The following is an 18,115-nucleotide window of genomic DNA, read 5'->3' as shown; positions in this document are numbered from 1 at the left end:
GTGGGCTGTAGCCCACGAAAGCTTATGCTCAACTAAATTTGTTACTCTCTAAGGTGCCACAAGTACTCTTGTTCTTTTTCTGTAGCTAGGTATTGGCTATTGTGAAGTATAGGCTAAGATAATATATAGGCGACTGGCTTTAGCTGTTGTGAATTTGGCATTTGGAACTCCTTGAGGCTCGAGGTATATGATTCATTGGAGGTGGTGGTTCTGTCTATTTTGCTCACTTATTGAAGTACCTTTTTGGATGCATTTGTAAACAGAAACATATGTGTGCTCTCGTGTGTGCAAAGCTGGGTGACCTTGGGCAAGTCACTTCACCTCTGTGCCTCAGTTTCCCCATGGATAGCTAGAGATAATGATACTGACCACCTTTGTAAGGTACTTTGCGATAAATAAATGTGGTTAGAAATCTAAGAACAGGTGTTTAGATAAAGATTGGGGCAAGGACTGCTGTTTACTATATGTCTGTACAGTGCGTAGCTCAATGCGGTCCTGATTTGCGTGATGCCTCAGGCACTACTGCAATATAAAGTCAGCGTGTTGAAATCTGTTATTTCTTTCCCTGCAGGAAGAACCCAAAAGGCTGCAGCATACCTTAGAACAAGTTAGTGATGACAAATATTTACTTGAAAGGTATGTATGAAAAGATTTTGGAGTGGTTTGCATAGCATTTTCACATAATATAGTAAAAAATTGCTGTCACTCAAGCAATTTTTTTTAGTATAACGATTAGCGCACTGGACAAGATAGTTTGAAAGAAGTATATTGTTTGAAGATGCTACAACTATTGTCAGGACTGACAATACCAGGAGCAGGTGTTTGAGCTGTACAAAGTAGAATAGCAAAACACAAAAGGGGACATAGCAAAGAGTAATCACTTGCTTTAAATACGTACTCTCAATATAAGTTTGCTCTGTAACTATTGCCTTCTGAGGCAAGCTTGCAGAGGCTTTTTTTGTTTTTTGTTTGGGGTTTTTTGTGTGAACATTCTGTATTTCACTTGGAGAGATGCTAAAGAATTTTTATGGCTTTATATCTCACCTCTAAATATTTGCTGATTTTTACGTAAGGGAGGATAACTTCTGAAAACTTCTGCTGGTTAAATGATGTAATTGGGTGTCAAAGTCTCAAAATAAAAATTGATTTCACACTTGTGGAGTTCATCTTGTGAACTCGTCTCATGCCCAGTGTTCTCGCTCATGCAGTTAGTCCCATCCAAGCCAATGTCCCATTGTGTGAGTTCTCCTCTGTTCTTGAGATCTTCAGTTTTATCTTCCAGCATTTTTATGGTTTTCTTAAATTTATCACACTTTGCAGCATAAATTCCTTTGTCAACTTCTGTTGATAAGAATCTCTCTTCTTATTCTTGCATGACTTTTGCTGTAATTAATTTGCTTTATAGTATTTCCATTTTACTTGCCAGCTTTTCAAGTATAGCCTCTGGGATGGAAGTTAAATTAGCAGGAATATGTTATACTTGTCACTGTTTATGTCCATCAGTTTCTTCACCAGGCGTATTTGTCTTTGGTGCTATAGCATCTGAAACTGAAAGGTCTAGTGTTGAAGCCTGAAGTCTGCATACATCTGATTGCAGGATAGAAACTGTAATTTGGAATTCAATTTTTTTTTGTTACCCTTCTAAGTGGGGTTGGATGCTGTGTCTTCCCCTCTCCCCCTGCCACCAATGGCATTTTTAAATAAGTAGCTCTGCTATGTACATATCAAATGTCTGAATATAGTTTCATAGTGATTATAAAAATGTCAGCTGAAATAGATTAAAACATTTTTTATAGCCATCAGATTGCTATGGATGTGGAGAATAATGTCGAAAAATATCCTATCAACTTGCAGCCCCTGGAATCAAAAGTGAAAATGTAAGTAATAGAAGATGTTTAAATGATTCATCAATACAGTTGAGACTGTTAAACTTCTGTGGAGCTGAATTTATGTGACTTCCGAGATACAATGCAAGTTTACGTAAAGAACATTATTCAGAACTACATTTCACACTGAATTTCACTTTCTACTGGAAAGCAAAGCTGAAATGTTTTTAAGATATTAAAATATTAATACGATATTAAAATATTAATGGGACATGAGGTTTCAAATTAAAATCAAGTCAGTGTCATTTAGTGATGCAATTATTGACTAGATGCAAGAATATATATATTTTCAGAGAATCTTCTAGAAGATAGGTATGTCTGGAAAATTTAATATCCTCCCTTTACTGAAAATGGAAAGTGTGTTACGGATAAATGCATCTCCACGTAAACGTAATGCACTAAACCATAAAACTGATTGAAGAGAACAAGATATCAATGTTTCATGTGTGAAGTCATGAGTTTTAAATGATAATTTTTAACTACTTCAATAGCACTCAGATTTTGAAGTCTTAGTTGATTCTCTAAACATTTTCCAAATAATTGTATAAAGTCAAAACAAATGTATTTAGGTGTCTAATTCCAAAGTATCTACAGACTGGTGATACCATAATGGACACTGTTTTGGGCCTAACCCGGTTATCTAAGGACCTGGGTGTGACAGGGTCCCCGGGATGCAACCTGGACTGTGGGAGTGCTGAGCCCTCCAAACCCACCAACCTGGGTTGTCCCCCATGCTGTGATGCTAATGTCAAGTTCCAAGCCTCTGGCAGGCCCTGCACTTACAAGGCCATCCACAGTCAGGGACAGAGCCAACTGACTTACTCATGAACCATCAATAGGGAGGCTTCAGCCAGTTCCCCCCAGCTCCCCACTCTTGCACCACTGAACTGCACCATCTTGCACTGGTCAGAAAGCCTGGCCAGTGTAAGCTCATTCGCCACTCCCTCTGTGTGGAATGGACATACACTAGGCTGTGTGGTCACTTCATCCAAACCACAATTTTAGCTAAAATATAAAACAGTTTTGTTAACAACAGAAAGATAGATTTTAAGTGATAACTAGCAGGCATAGAGATCAGAGTTGGTTACTTAAACTGAATTTGTTTTTGTTTCTTAAGTTCTAATTTAAACAGATTTAGCAAGCAGGCTGAAATGTATTGACATATACAAATGATTTGCATATATGCAAAATAGCTCTGTGAAGTTCCCCTCTGGTATTATCTGGATCGGTGATCTGCTAGGTCACTCCAATCCTTGACTCTTGGAGCCAGCCTTACCCTGCTCTGCTGTGAGAACCCCCACTCCTGGGCTGTTCATGCACAGCCTCTGGCATGTAAGCTGCTCCCAGCTACTTGCAACCGAATGATACTAGCTAATATCTCCGGTCCCAGACACAGCCCTAGGAACCTCCATCTTGCAGTGTCCAGTTATGCCCGCTGGACACTGCAAGCTTATATGCGATCGTCAGTTTAACAAAGAATTGATCTGTACCAGGCCTGTTATCCCAAGGGGAGCCTCTGACATGCTCCAAAGCAAACACACTGCTTCAGGTAGAATAAACAAACAAATTTATTAACTATGAAAGATAGATTTTAAGTGATTATAAGTCAAAGCATAACAAGTGAGATTTGGTCAAATGAAATAAAAGCAAAACGCATTCTAAGCTGATCTCAACACTTTCAGTGCCCTTACAAAGGTAGATGCATCTCACCACAGGCTGGCTGGCTGGTTGCTCTTTAGCCAGGCTCTCCCCTTTGATCAGAACTTGAGTCGCTTTTGTGTGGTGTCTGTAGATGTAGATGGAAGAGAGAGGAAGAGCATGGCAAATGTCTCTTCCTTTGATCATGTCCTTTCTTCCTTCTTGGCTTTGCCCCTCCCCCTTCAGAGTCAGGTGAGCATTACCTCATCACAGTTCCAAACTGACCAAAGGAAGTGGGCAAACTTTTTGGCCGAGGGCCACATCCTTGTGGAGAAATTGCATGCAGGGCCATGAATGTATGGCTGGGGCAGGGGGTTGGGGTGTAGGAGGGGTGCAGCAGGGGTTCAGAGCAGGGGGTTGTGCAAGAGGGGTGAGGCAGGGGGCTAAAGGCAGGGGGTTGGGGTGCAGGGTGCAGGAGGGGTTTGGGGTATTGGCTCTGGCCCTGCGCTGCTTACCTTGAGCGGCTCCGGGGTGGCAGCGGTGCACAGTGGGGCTAAGGCAGGCTTTCTGCCTGTCCTAGCCTGCCTTGGGTGCATGGCGTCACGGTGGTGGCAATCCTGTGGGCCAGATCCAAAGCCCTGATGGGCTGGATCCGGCCTGTGGGCTGTAGTTTGCCACCTGGCTCAAGAGTCTAACAGATTCTTTTGTTACTGCCTAGGCCAGCATCCTTTGCTCCTGTGAGGCTGGGCTGGGTTTGTCCCATACGTGCCCTGATGAGATGTGAACTGCCTCTCTACTCTTGGAGATGGCTTTTTCTCCAGACTCTAGGAGAGTTTTATTTTAAGTGATGAGGATACATTTTCAGCCTCATAACTACATACATGAAATTATAACCTATAACATTACTGTAACAAGTACCATAGCATCACTATAACAACCATGCTCAGTGCATCATGAGCCTTCCAAAGACACTCGACATGACAAACTTTGCATTGGATACCACACAATCATTTTATAAAAATGAACATGGCGGTGTAGGGTGTTCCCCCGAGGTACAGAGTGTCACAAGCTCATTAAATTTTCATAAAATCTCACATGGAGTGGCACAAAATTTGGTAGTTGTGCTATTTGGGTATAGCGAGATGATTTCTAATTTTCATTCCTGCATTTTTTCTATACTAGTGCCCACTCCAAAGAGCGTGACAAGGAGAACATAGAACACACAGGCCCTGGGAGGTAGGAGTCTTGGCATGGAAGGCTGAAGAGCTGCATTTGTCCAGCTGGTTGCTTCATTCCTGGGGTTAGGGGCTATGCTCCTATAAATTCTATAGCCTGCTTTAGGTGGAAAATTTTCCCCAAATTAACCAATCACAGGGAAGAAGAATCCTTGACTAGAGCTGTGCAAATAATAGGAGGGGGGCGTGGGTCTCTGGAAATTCCAAACATTGAGGGGGAAGAAATGTTGCTTTAGGTCAATCAAAACACTTTGTTCAACCCAAAACAAAATATTTTAACTAGATTTCAAGCATTTTTTAATATTTTAATTTTTTTAAACAAAATGAAAAGAAATTTTAAAACAAATGTTTTGAATTGAAAAATCAAAGTTTTGTTTAAAAATATCAACATGAAATATTTCATTTTTCCATATTTTAGGTGGATATTTTTACCAAAACAACTTATCAAAATCTATATGAATTTATTAAATATTTTGGTGTCACTGAATTATATGATCTTTGGTTTGGTTTTATAAAAAACATTTTGATCAAAAAATTTCCCCCAGGTCTAGTTATGACAAAGTAGATCCTGGCAATGCTGTCCTTCCTTGCCAGTCTCTCGAACCCATTACTGCATGGTACTCCATAAAATACAATAAACAAAGAGCTATTTCATAGAGCTTGTGGTTTCTAGCCTTACATTTTTCTCAATTGGATATAAGCTGGGCAGTGGGGGGAAGTGACATTAGATGTGAAGAGAGGTAAGTTAAGGAAATGATCCCAGGACAAAGTGAGCAAAGGTCTGTAGGGCCTTTGGCCCACATTCTAAACACAGTCATATAGTGGTTGGTTTTTAGTTTATGGGAACAGAGATTTAGAGTATGGTGAGGCTGCGAATAATTTACAACAGGAATGTGGTGCTGTCTCCCTGCCTTCCTATACCCTCTTCTGTAACTTCCCACGTCTCTCTATAAGTGTGCAAAGTAATGGTTGGGAGGGAGAAACTTCAGCTCTTTGGAGGTGGATGTTTGGGAGGTTTGGTCTGCAATCTTTAGGAGGTGTTTTCTGCTGGGATTTGAACAAATAGCCAGAAAATAAGGTAGGCCTTTTTTCTTCTCCTAATCTAAAGTTCTGATCCAACAAAGCATTTAAGCACATGCTTAAGTTTAAGCATTATGAATAGTCCCATTGTCTTCAGTGGAATTCCCATATGCTTAAAGTTTAGCATGTGCTTAAGTGCTTCACTGACCTGGGGTCTAAACATGGAGTTCAGGAGAAAGGAATGCAAGATAGAAAACTCTGGCAGCAAAAGGAGAATAAACTATGAGGATCTAACAGTTATTTTGTCCAGTGTGCATTTTTCCACCTTCCATTTTTCTCCCACTTAAAAATTCCACGATGGGGATGGAATTAAAGATAAATTAAGCTGTTTGGTTTTCTAACTGTAGACAAGACACTTTGCTCCTTTGTCAGTACCAGTACGTAAGAACTCCTCCAGACATTGCAAAAGATGTATTGTCAATAAGGAAATGGTATACAGCTAACTTCTCTCTGCCTCTCCTGTTATCAAACAAAAATCATGATTTTCTAGAAATAGGAGTAATTTCTTTGGTCCTCTGATCATCACTGTTTCTTGTAGGCAACTGAATGTTCATATCTAGGCAAAATTATACCCAGTGCGTTCTGTGTTCTGAGATTCCATGTCCAGAGATCTTGCCACAGAATTGTGCTTCGAAATCTAAGTATTCACTGTTTGGTTGGTTGGTTTTTTTTAAATTTTCTTGCTCTCACACCTGTGAATAAATCCTTAAGAACACAATGTAAATCAATAGTTATATGTCTTCCTGAGTCTGCAGGTAACCTGTAGGTAACAATAGCTGTGGGAGATGTGAACTGTTGCGATCTTTCTCATAGGATTGTTAACTCTGAAACCTAAGGATCAGGGCAACACAGAGAACAAAGACATAGACACAAGAATGAACTTAAACCAGCAGGTGGTCATTTATTAAATTGAACAGTAAGTGGGGGCTGACAAGGCATTAATTGAGTCCCATGAGAGGTTAAATGGGTTCATGCTATACAACCAAGGAATTAGGGTTGATCCCCTTAATCATGAGTTTGGCTCACTCCATTGCTGAATCCCACCACCTTGTCCTTGCGAGTGGGAAGGAGGACAGATGATGAGAGTTCATGGTTCACCACTACCTCCTGGCTTCCGTGCTCAGGTTTTTCACAGGAGCTGGCCCCCTGAAGCCTATTACTTACACTGGACACCAGCTGCAAGTGGTACCTGTATTGCACTTTCAGTTACCTCCACCCCTGCAAGTGATGTCCCTTACCTTTGTCTCCACCTACCACACCTCCAGGATCTGACACCAGTCTTCCTTCCTAAGGAAGGATCAGGGGTTCTCATCAGACCTCCAGCAAGCCTGGAAAGGCAGCTGTGACACACCTACACCTCCTACAGGACGGGGTGAGTGGGGAAGCATCCAGGGGCAAGAATGGGTGCTAGGTACTTGAAATGCTTAAATACAGAGGGGATGGGAGATTTGGTGGAGCCAATCAGCTCCTTCATGCACCACTGAATTAACCAGTGGGTGACCAGGGGAGGAGACTCCAGCCTCCCCCACCCCTACCCATGCATGATCCCCACGTGCATTGTGAGCAGGTGGTAAGGAGAAGGAGAGGGAACTTGGGTACCAGAGGTCACACCCTCCCTCTGAACCAGACACCCAGGATGGCCATTCCCTTTCTGGTCTGATCAAACACACCCCTGCTGAAATAGAAGGGATATTTTAGTAGGCACAAGCAGCTAATGTGCTTATCACACAATCCAATGTGCCTCCTATGTCCATCTCCTCAGGTCCAAAAATCTCAATTGCCTTTGTACTCTGCACCTAAAGCCCCCAGCCTTCTCCCTGACAACTTCTCTGTTGCATTTACATGTTGTCAATAAAAAATAATCTTTGGTGTGCATCAAAAACTGAAAAAGTGGGGGAGTATAAAATAAATAAATGTAATATCAAAATAAATAAAACAAAATTGTACTGATTAACAAAACAAAACAATTTTCACATCCAATTAAATTAAAACCTCCATTGTTTTAAATGCAAAAGATGTTATCAATAGTCTGTTAGACTAGAACAACAAATAAATAAGGAGCATTACAACAGAATTTAGTACTGACTTTCTGTGGAGTACATAGATCATGCGTTGCATGCATTCAAATATTTCACATTAAAGCTATTACTATTCTAGATATTTTTAATGACTAATATTTCTTACAAATCTGTCTCCCCCCCCCTATAAATGCATAGTTGATATCACACTGCCATCTGGTGACAAGTACAGCAATGGAGATATAATTAGGAACAGGGAATCTGAGTATTTGAAATCATGCTGTAAAAATAAAATTTCACTTAGAAAGCAAAGTCTTTTTCTTGTTTGTATTTGCCTAGCACCCAAAATCAATAATATATTACATGGTACTCTTATAAATTAAGATGTTAACAGTCCTGGTTGAAATGCCAATTCCTGTGTTTTACTAAATTTAATATGAGAACTGTATAAGCTTGTTTCAAGTTGAAAATTTGGAATGAAAAGCTCCTAGTGTAACTGTGGAAGGAGTCGTCTGCCAGTGTGGTGCTTCTCTTCCAAAGACAAATTCAGCCTTAACTTCTGATTTAAGTTTTTACTAGTTTGCATCAGAACCTTAATGTTCTTCTAAAGTGTGTTGTGTATGACTCTGTCCTGCTGGTGTCCTGGCTAGGTAAAATTACAGTGAGAGATGTATATGTTGCAAAAAAAAGGAGAAATTACTGCAATGAGAAAATGCCCAGGCTGATCATACAAATCATCCAGTAGAAATGGACTATAGCTCATATTCACACAGGGTCATATTTTTCCTTTTCTGCACAAAAGCTATGGGAATTAAAAGGTTGTAAGGATCATAGAGCCACAGCATGTTGCAGGAGTGCCCTGGCATGCCCCCAATATGCTGCCTCCAGGGAAGGGGTGGCATAGAGCTCTAGCTCTGTGACAGCTGAAAATGCCCCACTTCCAGATAACTCCTCAGTTGCTTATGTAAGACAATCTTAAGTCCCCTTTGTCCTCCTACAGCAGCACAAAGTGGATTCAGTATGGGCCTGACCTCTGATATTCTAATTGTGTCTGTATCATAATCCGGCAGCAAGATTGACTGACAAATAAGCTTCTGAAGCCCATCTTTTCTCTGATGAGACAGATGTTTACTTATTACAACCTATTTAAGATGTTTTAGAATTGTTGATGTATGTATAGTCTTCAAGGAGTTAATCACTTTTGTAATTCCATGAATTCCTAAACAATTATTGTTTCCAGTTACACTTTTAAAGTGCACAAATATTTCTACTCTATCGAATATCTCTGTTAGAATTCAGTGACTAATGCAAATGCCCTATATTGAATAGTTGTTTGGGTCAGCCATGTTAATATCTTTTTATTGTTTGCTTTTCTGTGGGGGGTTGTGAGTGGTTGTTCTGGGTGTGAATACTTGAACTTACATGTGAACAAGTGTGTTGTGTATGAATATGGGTATCCACTATAAACAGAGAGGAAACATTACTGGTGTGCATAAAGTCTCAGTTAGCCAATCAAGGAGCAGAAACCATACCATTTGACTTAGGTAGCCAATAGCACACCACAAATTAACAAAGACAGTGGATAATATAAGAACCCTCTATGGATTGTTATCTGTTTTCATAATGTATGTTGAAAAAATTACAAATAATATTAGTAAAAGCTTATCCATTCACAAGTAAGTCACAAAGCAAAAAAGGGCTAAATACATTGGATACCTTTTTGCTAATACAGTGCACCTAGCTTTCCCCCCGATCTTTATGAAGTTGTGCTGGATGGAGAACCTGTTGTTTATACATATTCACCTTTATTTTGAATTGCAATCAGTATTCAGCGAGCATGGCGCAAATATCTGCAGCATCAGGATTTGCTGCACCAGGACCAGCTGGAGAAGCGCAGTCCATCACCACATTCCTTGTCATCTGACAAAATGAGCAGTTCGATCAGCATGAACACTTTTTCCGTTGGCAGCACTCCTGTAAGTATAGTTTCTCTCTACAACTACTTCTTTGCTGGGTTAACCAGTAGGCATTGATATAAATGAACTATTCAAGTCAGGTGGGGGGAATTTAGGATTAAGCTTTTGACTAATTACAAAGTAAAAACTTTTAGAGTGACTGAATTTCATGGTTTCTCAAACATGCATTAAGGCAAAAGTGTTTAAACAAGTAAGATTGCAACTTTGCATCAGACCTTTTTTCCCAGAGCCACACAGAACGATACTGATTGCTAAACATTTTAGGTGATGATAGCAGCCGCTAAAGGACAGATTTTGGTTGATATTTTGTTCTCCTGAAAAAAGTATGGCTCCTTAGTTAAGCATATCCTCAGAGTTTTGTGTTTGTGTTCTCTGGGAGAAGGTGGGGAAACTTGATGCTGTTCTGCAATATAAATGTGATTCCCATGCTTCTCTCTAAAAGAGGGATATAAGCCAATTGAATGATCATAAATTATAACTGGCTTTGGAAGGAATATTTGAGCCTCTTCAGGGGAGATTTTACAAACTTTTCTAAAATGTGGTAAATCAGAGAACCAAATGCAATATCTAGCACTCAGGAACATTATGAAGATTGTGACCATCTCTGGAACTCTTTGGGTCTAAAAATCAATGGATCAATCATACTGATCTGTAACCCATTTCAAATCTATGACAGATTACATTGATTTTGATATAACTTTTACTTAACTGATTCAGAATGAAAACACAAACAATACAAATAGCTTCCAAAAACATGCAGGAGATTGTAGCCTATCATGCCATGCCAGGCCTTTCAAATAGATCAAGGCAGGGGGCATTCTAGCTTTTGGCTGCAGCAGTGTCCTCTAAATAGAGGAAAATATATATTGGTCGGATACATTGTATATTGCTTCTCGGGTCATAATTTTGGTGACCTCAGAATTCACTAACAGACATGCAAGAACTGGTTTTCCAATCACAAGTAGATGGAAGATACTTAGCCATATTCCATACTTATATGTGAATTGTTACTTGTAAGTTTAACCATGACTAGATTTGGTAAAAAATTAAGTCTGGAAATCAATTTAAATTCAGGTCTCCAAGACTCTGAAAATCAAGCAACAGAATTTCGTATAATCTGCTACCTTTTGCACAGAAACAACAAAATACTATAGTATTAAGCACACAGCTCTTCTGAAGGGCCCTTTTTAGCCCATTATCCAGATACACTTGAACTAAATAAACTGTTTCCCCATGCCATTGTCTTCTGTGACACCATAGTGGGTTAGGCTATCTTAAACTTGACAGTGTTCAATAAAATATTACTGTTTTATTTTTGGATGTTTTCTATTCATACCGAGAAGCCACTTTCTTAGTATGAGACCATACTGCAATCTTGAGTTCTGAATGTAATATAATATGCACTAAATGGGTTATTATCCTCTAACAGATAAAAACAAATGTAGCTCTTGTTTGTGAGATGCTGGATATTTTTTATAGCCATTTCTTGATCATGCTTTACTGTTTGCTGAAATACCACAAGATGGCTCTCTTCTTCCACACAGGAAAAAAAAAATTTGGTTTAAGGGCATGGGTGGAGGGAGGGAACTTAATCTGGAAAACTACTTGTATTGCTTTCACTTCTTTCAACATAATTAGCACATTTTGAATTTTATTATTTTATGTGGAAAATGAAGCATGGACACTAGTGTTGCTTATGGGGTTTTTGTTTTTTTTAAAGAAACGCTCACTTCAGGAATTCCAGTCCTCTGTAAACTTGCTAAAGTTAGAATAAGGAAAGAGGAATAATTTTCCTTGACTTTTGATTATGCTAAGACTCTTCTATTGTCTCCCTTTAAAAAAAAATGGAATCTGTTTACTGAAGGTGGACTAGCCGTCTATCTTAGGTATAGTACTTATAAGGACCCAATTACCAAAGCATTTGAGCATCTCACAATCTATTAAAATAGTTATCCTATGAGGTAATAAAATGTTGTTAAAGAAACTGTCAAGGAAAGGGGAAGATCCAGGCTGAGAGCAGTCACTATATTTTAAAACTTATTAGTTTATTTTTGACTTCCCCCTTTCTCATCTTACCTATTTCTCTTTTTTGCACCCCCTGCTGAAAATCGGAAGTGAAAGAGAGCAGGAAAGAAACATAAAAAGAACTGAAAAATGTGGAGGGTAACAGTCTGGTGAAAAGGCTACCTAAGTTGTTGGGGGGACCTCAAACAAAGAAGCCACACACACACACAACTGGTCAGAACCTAAGATGTGCATTTGAGATGGATTGGCCAGGCATTGCCCCATATACTCAGTACATATTGCAAAGTGATGTATCCAAAATGTGCATAAACTGAGTGAGGATGACTAACACGTGTTGAACCTCAAGTTCAGATAGTAATTGGAATTTATCATTTGAATTCTCTGAATTCATCAAATACGATACTTCCTTCTTTTGGTCATAGTTAGAACCAGGAATACAGAAACACAAAGCAATAATTAAAAAGAATAATTAAGAAGTTATGGGAATTTGGGGGCAAAATGATGAGATTCATTTCTTCCTCTAAACCAGCTGCCTCGACTCTAATTTACTGGGTTAAAATTCTCTTCTGTCAATCATATCACAACTTTTATTTCTAGTGGGTTTTTATAAGGTTTTTTTTTAGGTTTTCATAAGCTTAGGAAAGCCAGTAAAATTGAATTTGCCTGAGGGCAGTATGATGTGCCTGACATGTAATCAATCATTTGATCACTACTTATTGATCTATGGTGACGTGAACCCTCCTTAACTGGATTCTGATCGTGCACTATTCATATGTATAGGGCTTCAGCGAGCTGTGGCTCAGCCTAGTTTGCTGTGGATAACCATATTACATTTTGTCTCTGAATTGAATCTGTGTCACTCTGAATCTCAGCAGCTTGACAAACCATTGATTAAAATGCCTTTAGTTCTATGCAGTGGCACTTGTTTTGGACCAGCTACTTTCATTCATGTATTCAGAAAACTCTCATATCAGTGCTTCACTTTCAAACTCATGCTATAGAAAGGGAACTATTAGACGGAGGAGGAAACTCACAATCTTTGAAGAGTTAGAAACATAACTTTATTATCACCGCTCTTCCCAGGTACATGTTTTTATTTCTTTGTTTGAGAAAAATGCATATAAAAACTGTATGTGTGCTGACTGCATCCTCCAGCCCTCAGACCTTGCATGTCTTCAGCTACATTATTTAAGAAAGTATCCACAGTGGGCAGTGAGCTGGCTATACATGCAGATACACTGTGTCCCTGAGGTTAAATAATACTCATCCTCCTCACTAAGCCAGTCAGCAGACTTTGTTTCTATGGCCTTTTGCCACTGGAGCCAGGGCTACTTGACTCAATGGCATTTCAATACCATTGCCTCCAGGTGTGCCCTGTCCTTCTTTTGGCTGGCTTACAAGAAGCAGATGGTGCTAAAGGCCCCCATTTATTTTTTTGGACTGCTGCCATCTTTATCCTCATTTCTTTTGGGACCAGGGCTGGTTAGAATGACAATTAATGAAAGTAAAGGCTTACCTCTAGGGTTTAAGAGTTTTAGTCACAATAACTTTAGTTAAAACTTAAAGATTATAGGTAGTCAGAAATCCAACCTTTCTGAACTTCTTATAATTAAAGAGTGCACATTTTAATGAAATTGTGTATGCAATGTACTTCAAGCTTTGCAGGTTATTTATTCCTTCATACAAAACGTATGTGAATGGTGCACATGCATTATGAAGAGAGGCTATGTTAACATTTTCTGGCATGCAATGATTGTGAAATCACAAACTGTCTAACTCTTAGTTCTTGGATCTATGCAAACAGATATAGTGTGAATGATTTATGGGGCTTGACACAGAAATATTTGAACAGTTTCCTATGTACTGGAATTTTTTATATTTAGTAATTTACTTTGTAGTATAATGCCCTCCCCATCAAGAAATCTACTTAATTGGGACCCCTCATCAAATCTACAAGTTTAATTTTAAAATCTTACTATACATCCATTTGTCTCTAGACACAGCACGAAAAAACTGAATTTAAAATTTTTCACAGTGAAAAGCAACAATAATTTTCTATCAACCATACACTCCAAAAATGGAACATATCGTAAGTGTATGAAAAGAAAATATTTCCATAATTTAGCCTATCAGGAAAAGGATTGCCATCTCTGCCCCGCCAGCCAAAAGTAAGAGAAAGATAGTTATGCTTGTTCTGAGGGCTAACAGTCTCTGGCAGGCCTGATTTAAACCTAATGATGATAAATGGTAATGACTGCTGCTTAAATAGAATAATTGGAATGCCTTCAAGTGACACACGTGCTACACCAGCGCTGCCAAGCGGGGCACCCCTCAGCTGGAGATGGGCAAGCAACAAGCCTCCATGAGATGGTCCAGCAATGTCAGCCTTATTGCAGCTCTGCATGATCTCCCCAAACCACAACTTTTACTGTTATAATAGATTCTGTTGATTTGAGGTTGCCACTTTATTTAGGAGGAAAAGCCATCTGCATTTGGTCTCTCCATTAGGCAGTTTCTATATTAAGGACCAAATTGAGCCATTCCAAGTAATTCTGGTTGACAACCCTGGTTCTGATTCCAGCTATTGTGGGAAAATAAATGTACTTCAGAATTCTTCAAAAATCAGACCCATTTCAAAACCTCCGGTGCATGGCTAAGATCTTAGTGATGTCGTCACTGGACTTTGGCTCATTTCTGTCCTTTGCATTTATGGAACGTTACATCATATTTACAGCAGAACTTCCATACAGGAGAATGCATGCTTTAACTTTACACTGCATTTGCATTTTTCAAAGAAAAACCTTAAACTACTGAAATTATACACCTGCATACTTCAACTGGGCAGCAAGTGTTGAATATGGATTTCAAATGTATAATAGGCATCCTCCTTTTCTGCCATTTAATGTAAAAGATTCCAACTTAATTCAAATATAACTTTTCAGTTATGCCCCAATAAATGTAGTACTGCTGTAAGTGTGTCAGAGTCCAAAATTCTTAGAATTTTGTGGACAAACTTGGACAAACTTTTGTTGTTAAACTTCATCTAATTTTGTACATTTATTTATTCTTTTATTAAATCTTGTGCCTAAATCACCACTCTGTTCACTGTTCTTATGCCAATGTGATTCCATTCCCTTTACCCATGGTGGTGTGTTGTGCCTGTGCATGGTAGTAAGCTCATATCCTATATGTCAAACATTCTTTCTGTCTTTTAGCCACCTCCTTCTCCAAAGCTTACCTTGTTATAACGTTGGGCAGGAGTCCTTGTGGGAGGATCCCAACCAAGCCCTTCCTGGTTGCTTGTATAGACTCTCATTAACAGCACTGTTACTGTATGACATACATGTCCTTGGCACTTTGCTACCCTTCCTATTCTTAGGAGGCGGCTGCCATATTTTTGCCCTGTGAACCTTGCCAGGAATGTGGAAAACTCAGTTAATCAGCCATGTGGGGGTGGGAGGGGGAATCTCTTCAAAAAAGGCTGATCAGACTAGCTCTGAGTATCACCAGTACTCTCCTACACCTGCCTTAGATACCTTCCCCCACCTCTTCCAAAACATATGATTTGATCCTGGTCTGACTGCAGTACAGTGACAAAACTCCCATTGATTTCAGTGGAGCAAGATTCAGCCCATATAGCTGATCACGAAGGCCAGAGGGAACAATGGATCAAAGTATGAGAGGCCTCCCACAATAAGGCCTCTGACTCTCCCTACCTTAATTATCTCTGTAAGATGTGTTTCCTGGAAATTAAGTCTCTTAATAAGAAACCACAGGTTTTGCAGAAGAGGTTGCAGACACATTCAAAGACTTCAATAATTATAAATTACAACCTTTTTTAGCATTAATGTTTGTATTAATGAGTAACATTTGGGAATTATAGCCACGAACTCATTATAGCCGTACAATTAATAACTTTAATAGGATACAGAAGAGTTCATAACTGATTTGAATGCTAAAATAATGCAGGGGATGAGATTGTCAAAGGATCCTAAGGGAGGTATGCACCCAGATCATAGTGAAATTTGATAGGAATTCAGTGCCTAACTCCCTTGAGCTCATTTAAAAATCCCAGTCACTGTTGGAAACAATTTTTTTTTCTGGGTTTTGGCAGAAAAGTGTCACACTGGGGAGATGGCTTGAAGAAAGGATATGGGAGTAGGATGAGAGAGGGGAATTTTTTGCTAAGACTCTTCTCTTATAAATCTATTTGCATTCTGATTAAGAACTGCTTTTGCCAAACATGTAGATGTAATACTTGATTTTTTTTCTTATTAGTTGGATAGGACCTACCATTGAACATCTGACATTTTTGTACTACGAACACATTGATAATGCGTGAGCAATCTTCAAATTTGTAAAAAAAAAATTTAGCAGCAAAATACAAATTAAACTAACGTTTGATTTAAAAGGGCAATTATCCTTAAAATAACACATTGCATCTAAATAGTGTGTTTCTCTCACTGCAGAAACGGGTAAGTAAACAGTTCTTTCTATGCTCTGTGCCTGAAAATTCTGCATTTTCCCCCAAAGTAGGTGGTCAAATCTGTAAATATCGAAACTACTTTGTTTAAAACTGATTCTTTCTAACATGCGATTAAAAAGTTAAGGCTTGATAATGCAACTTTTAGCAACACAAGTGGACTTTATTCATGGGAGCCATCCATTTGAGTTCAGTAAGTAATAACTACCTATACAAATAAGATTAGAATGACCTTTAATTACCTTTCAGAAGGCTGGTCTGTAGGGGTAAATGTGCTCCTAGAGAGGCTAAACCCTTTATAAAGTTTTTCTTTGAGAAAAATGTTAATGCCAAACACTCTCACAAAGAGCCTTCCTTTACATATGGCTGCAGTTGTGACCTGTTTTACTGATAAAAGCAACAAAGAATCCTGTGGCACCTTATAGACTAACAGACGTTTTGCAGCATGAGCTTTCGTGGGTGAATACCCACTTCTTCGGATGCAGGTGGTGGAAATTTCCAGGGGCAGGTTTATATATGCAAGCAAGAAGCAAGCTAGAGATAACGAGGTTAGTTCAATCAGGGAGGATGGGGCCCTGTTCTAGCAGTTGAGGTGTGAAAACCAAGGGAGGAGAAACTGGCTCTGTAATTGGCAAGCCATTCACAGTCTTTGTTTAATCCTGAGCTGATGGTGTCAAATTTGCAGATGAACTGGAGCTCAGCAGTTTCTCTTTGAAGTCTGGTCCTGAAGTTTTTTTGCTGCAGGATGGCCACCTTAAGATCTGCTATTGTGTGGCCAGGGAGGTTGAAGTGTTCTCCTACAGGTTTTTGTATATTGCCATTCCTAATATCTGATTTGTGTCCATTTATCCTTTTCCTTAGAGACTGTCCAGTTTGGCCGATGTACATAGCAGAGGGGCATTGCTGGCATATGATGGCATATATTACATTGGTGGACGTGCAGGTGAATGAACCGGTGATGGTGTGGCTGATCTGGTTAGGTCCTGTGATGGTGTTGCTGGTGTAGATATGTGGGCAGAGTTGGCATCGAGGTTTGTTGCATGGGTTGGTTCCTGAGCTAGAGTTACTATGGTGCGGTGTGCAGTTGCTGGTGAGAATATGCTTCAGGTTGGCAGGTTGTCTGTGGGCGAGGACTGGCCTGCCACCCAAGGCCTGTGAAAGTGTGGGATCATTCTCCAGGATGGGTTGTAGATCTCAACTGCTAGAACAGGGCCCCATCCTCCCTGATTGAACTAACCTCGTTATCTCTAGCTTGCTTCTTGCTTGCATATATAAACCTGCCCCTGGAAATTTCCACCACTTGCATCCGAAGAAGTGGGTATTCACCCACGAAAGCTCATGCTGCAAAACGTCTGTTAGTCTATAAGGTGCCACAGGATTCTTTGTTGCTTTTACAGATCCAGACTAACACGGCTACCCCTCTGATACTGTTTTACTGATGACATCATTTAGTGTCATGTGGCTCTTTAAATGGTTCAGCCTCAAAGACATAATCTGTCAGAGCCAGGGAGAGCCTGCTCTTTGCTGTGATGATAATCCTCAATAGGCAAGCAATGGCTGGTGTGAGACATATCTGTGTCCAGAGTTTTTCCCAGCATTAGGTATCCTAGATTATTTGTATTTCACTTTAATTTGAAGCACTGGCATGGGAATGAAAAAAATTTGCTTCTTTGGGAAGAAGCAGCTTGTTCTGTGCATATTTTAAGTTAGTTGTCTGGCATCATATGTTCCAACTCAGCAGTTGAGTCTGTGCTCTACAGTTTCTGTGGCGGCA

At 39.5% G+C, this 18,115-nt stretch overlaps 1 protein-coding gene across 1 annotated transcript; it reads left to right on the top strand.

The window, feature by feature from the left end:
• Positions 1 to 565: 565 nt before the first annotated feature.
• Positions 566 to 11,024, top strand: IQCJ (IQ motif containing J; the record flags this gene model as incomplete). Its single annotated transcript, XM_039489005.1, has 4 exons — positions 566 to 636; positions 1,797 to 1,877; positions 9,683 to 9,833; positions 10,908 to 11,024. Coding segments are annotated over 4 exons (345 nt in total), but the record flags the coding sequence as incomplete, so codon positions are not given.
• Between the last annotated feature and the right edge of the window lie 7,091 nt (positions 11,025 to 18,115).

Source organism: Mauremys reevesii, linkage group 9 (assembly GCF_016161935.1).
Source record: "Mauremys reevesii isolate NIE-2019 linkage group 9, ASM1616193v1, whole genome shotgun sequence".
NCBI lineage: Eukaryota > Metazoa > Chordata > Testudines > Geoemydidae > Mauremys > Mauremys reevesii.
The sequence above is the reverse complement of the archived record's forward strand: the minus strand, read 5'-3'. Positions and strand labels throughout refer to the sequence as shown.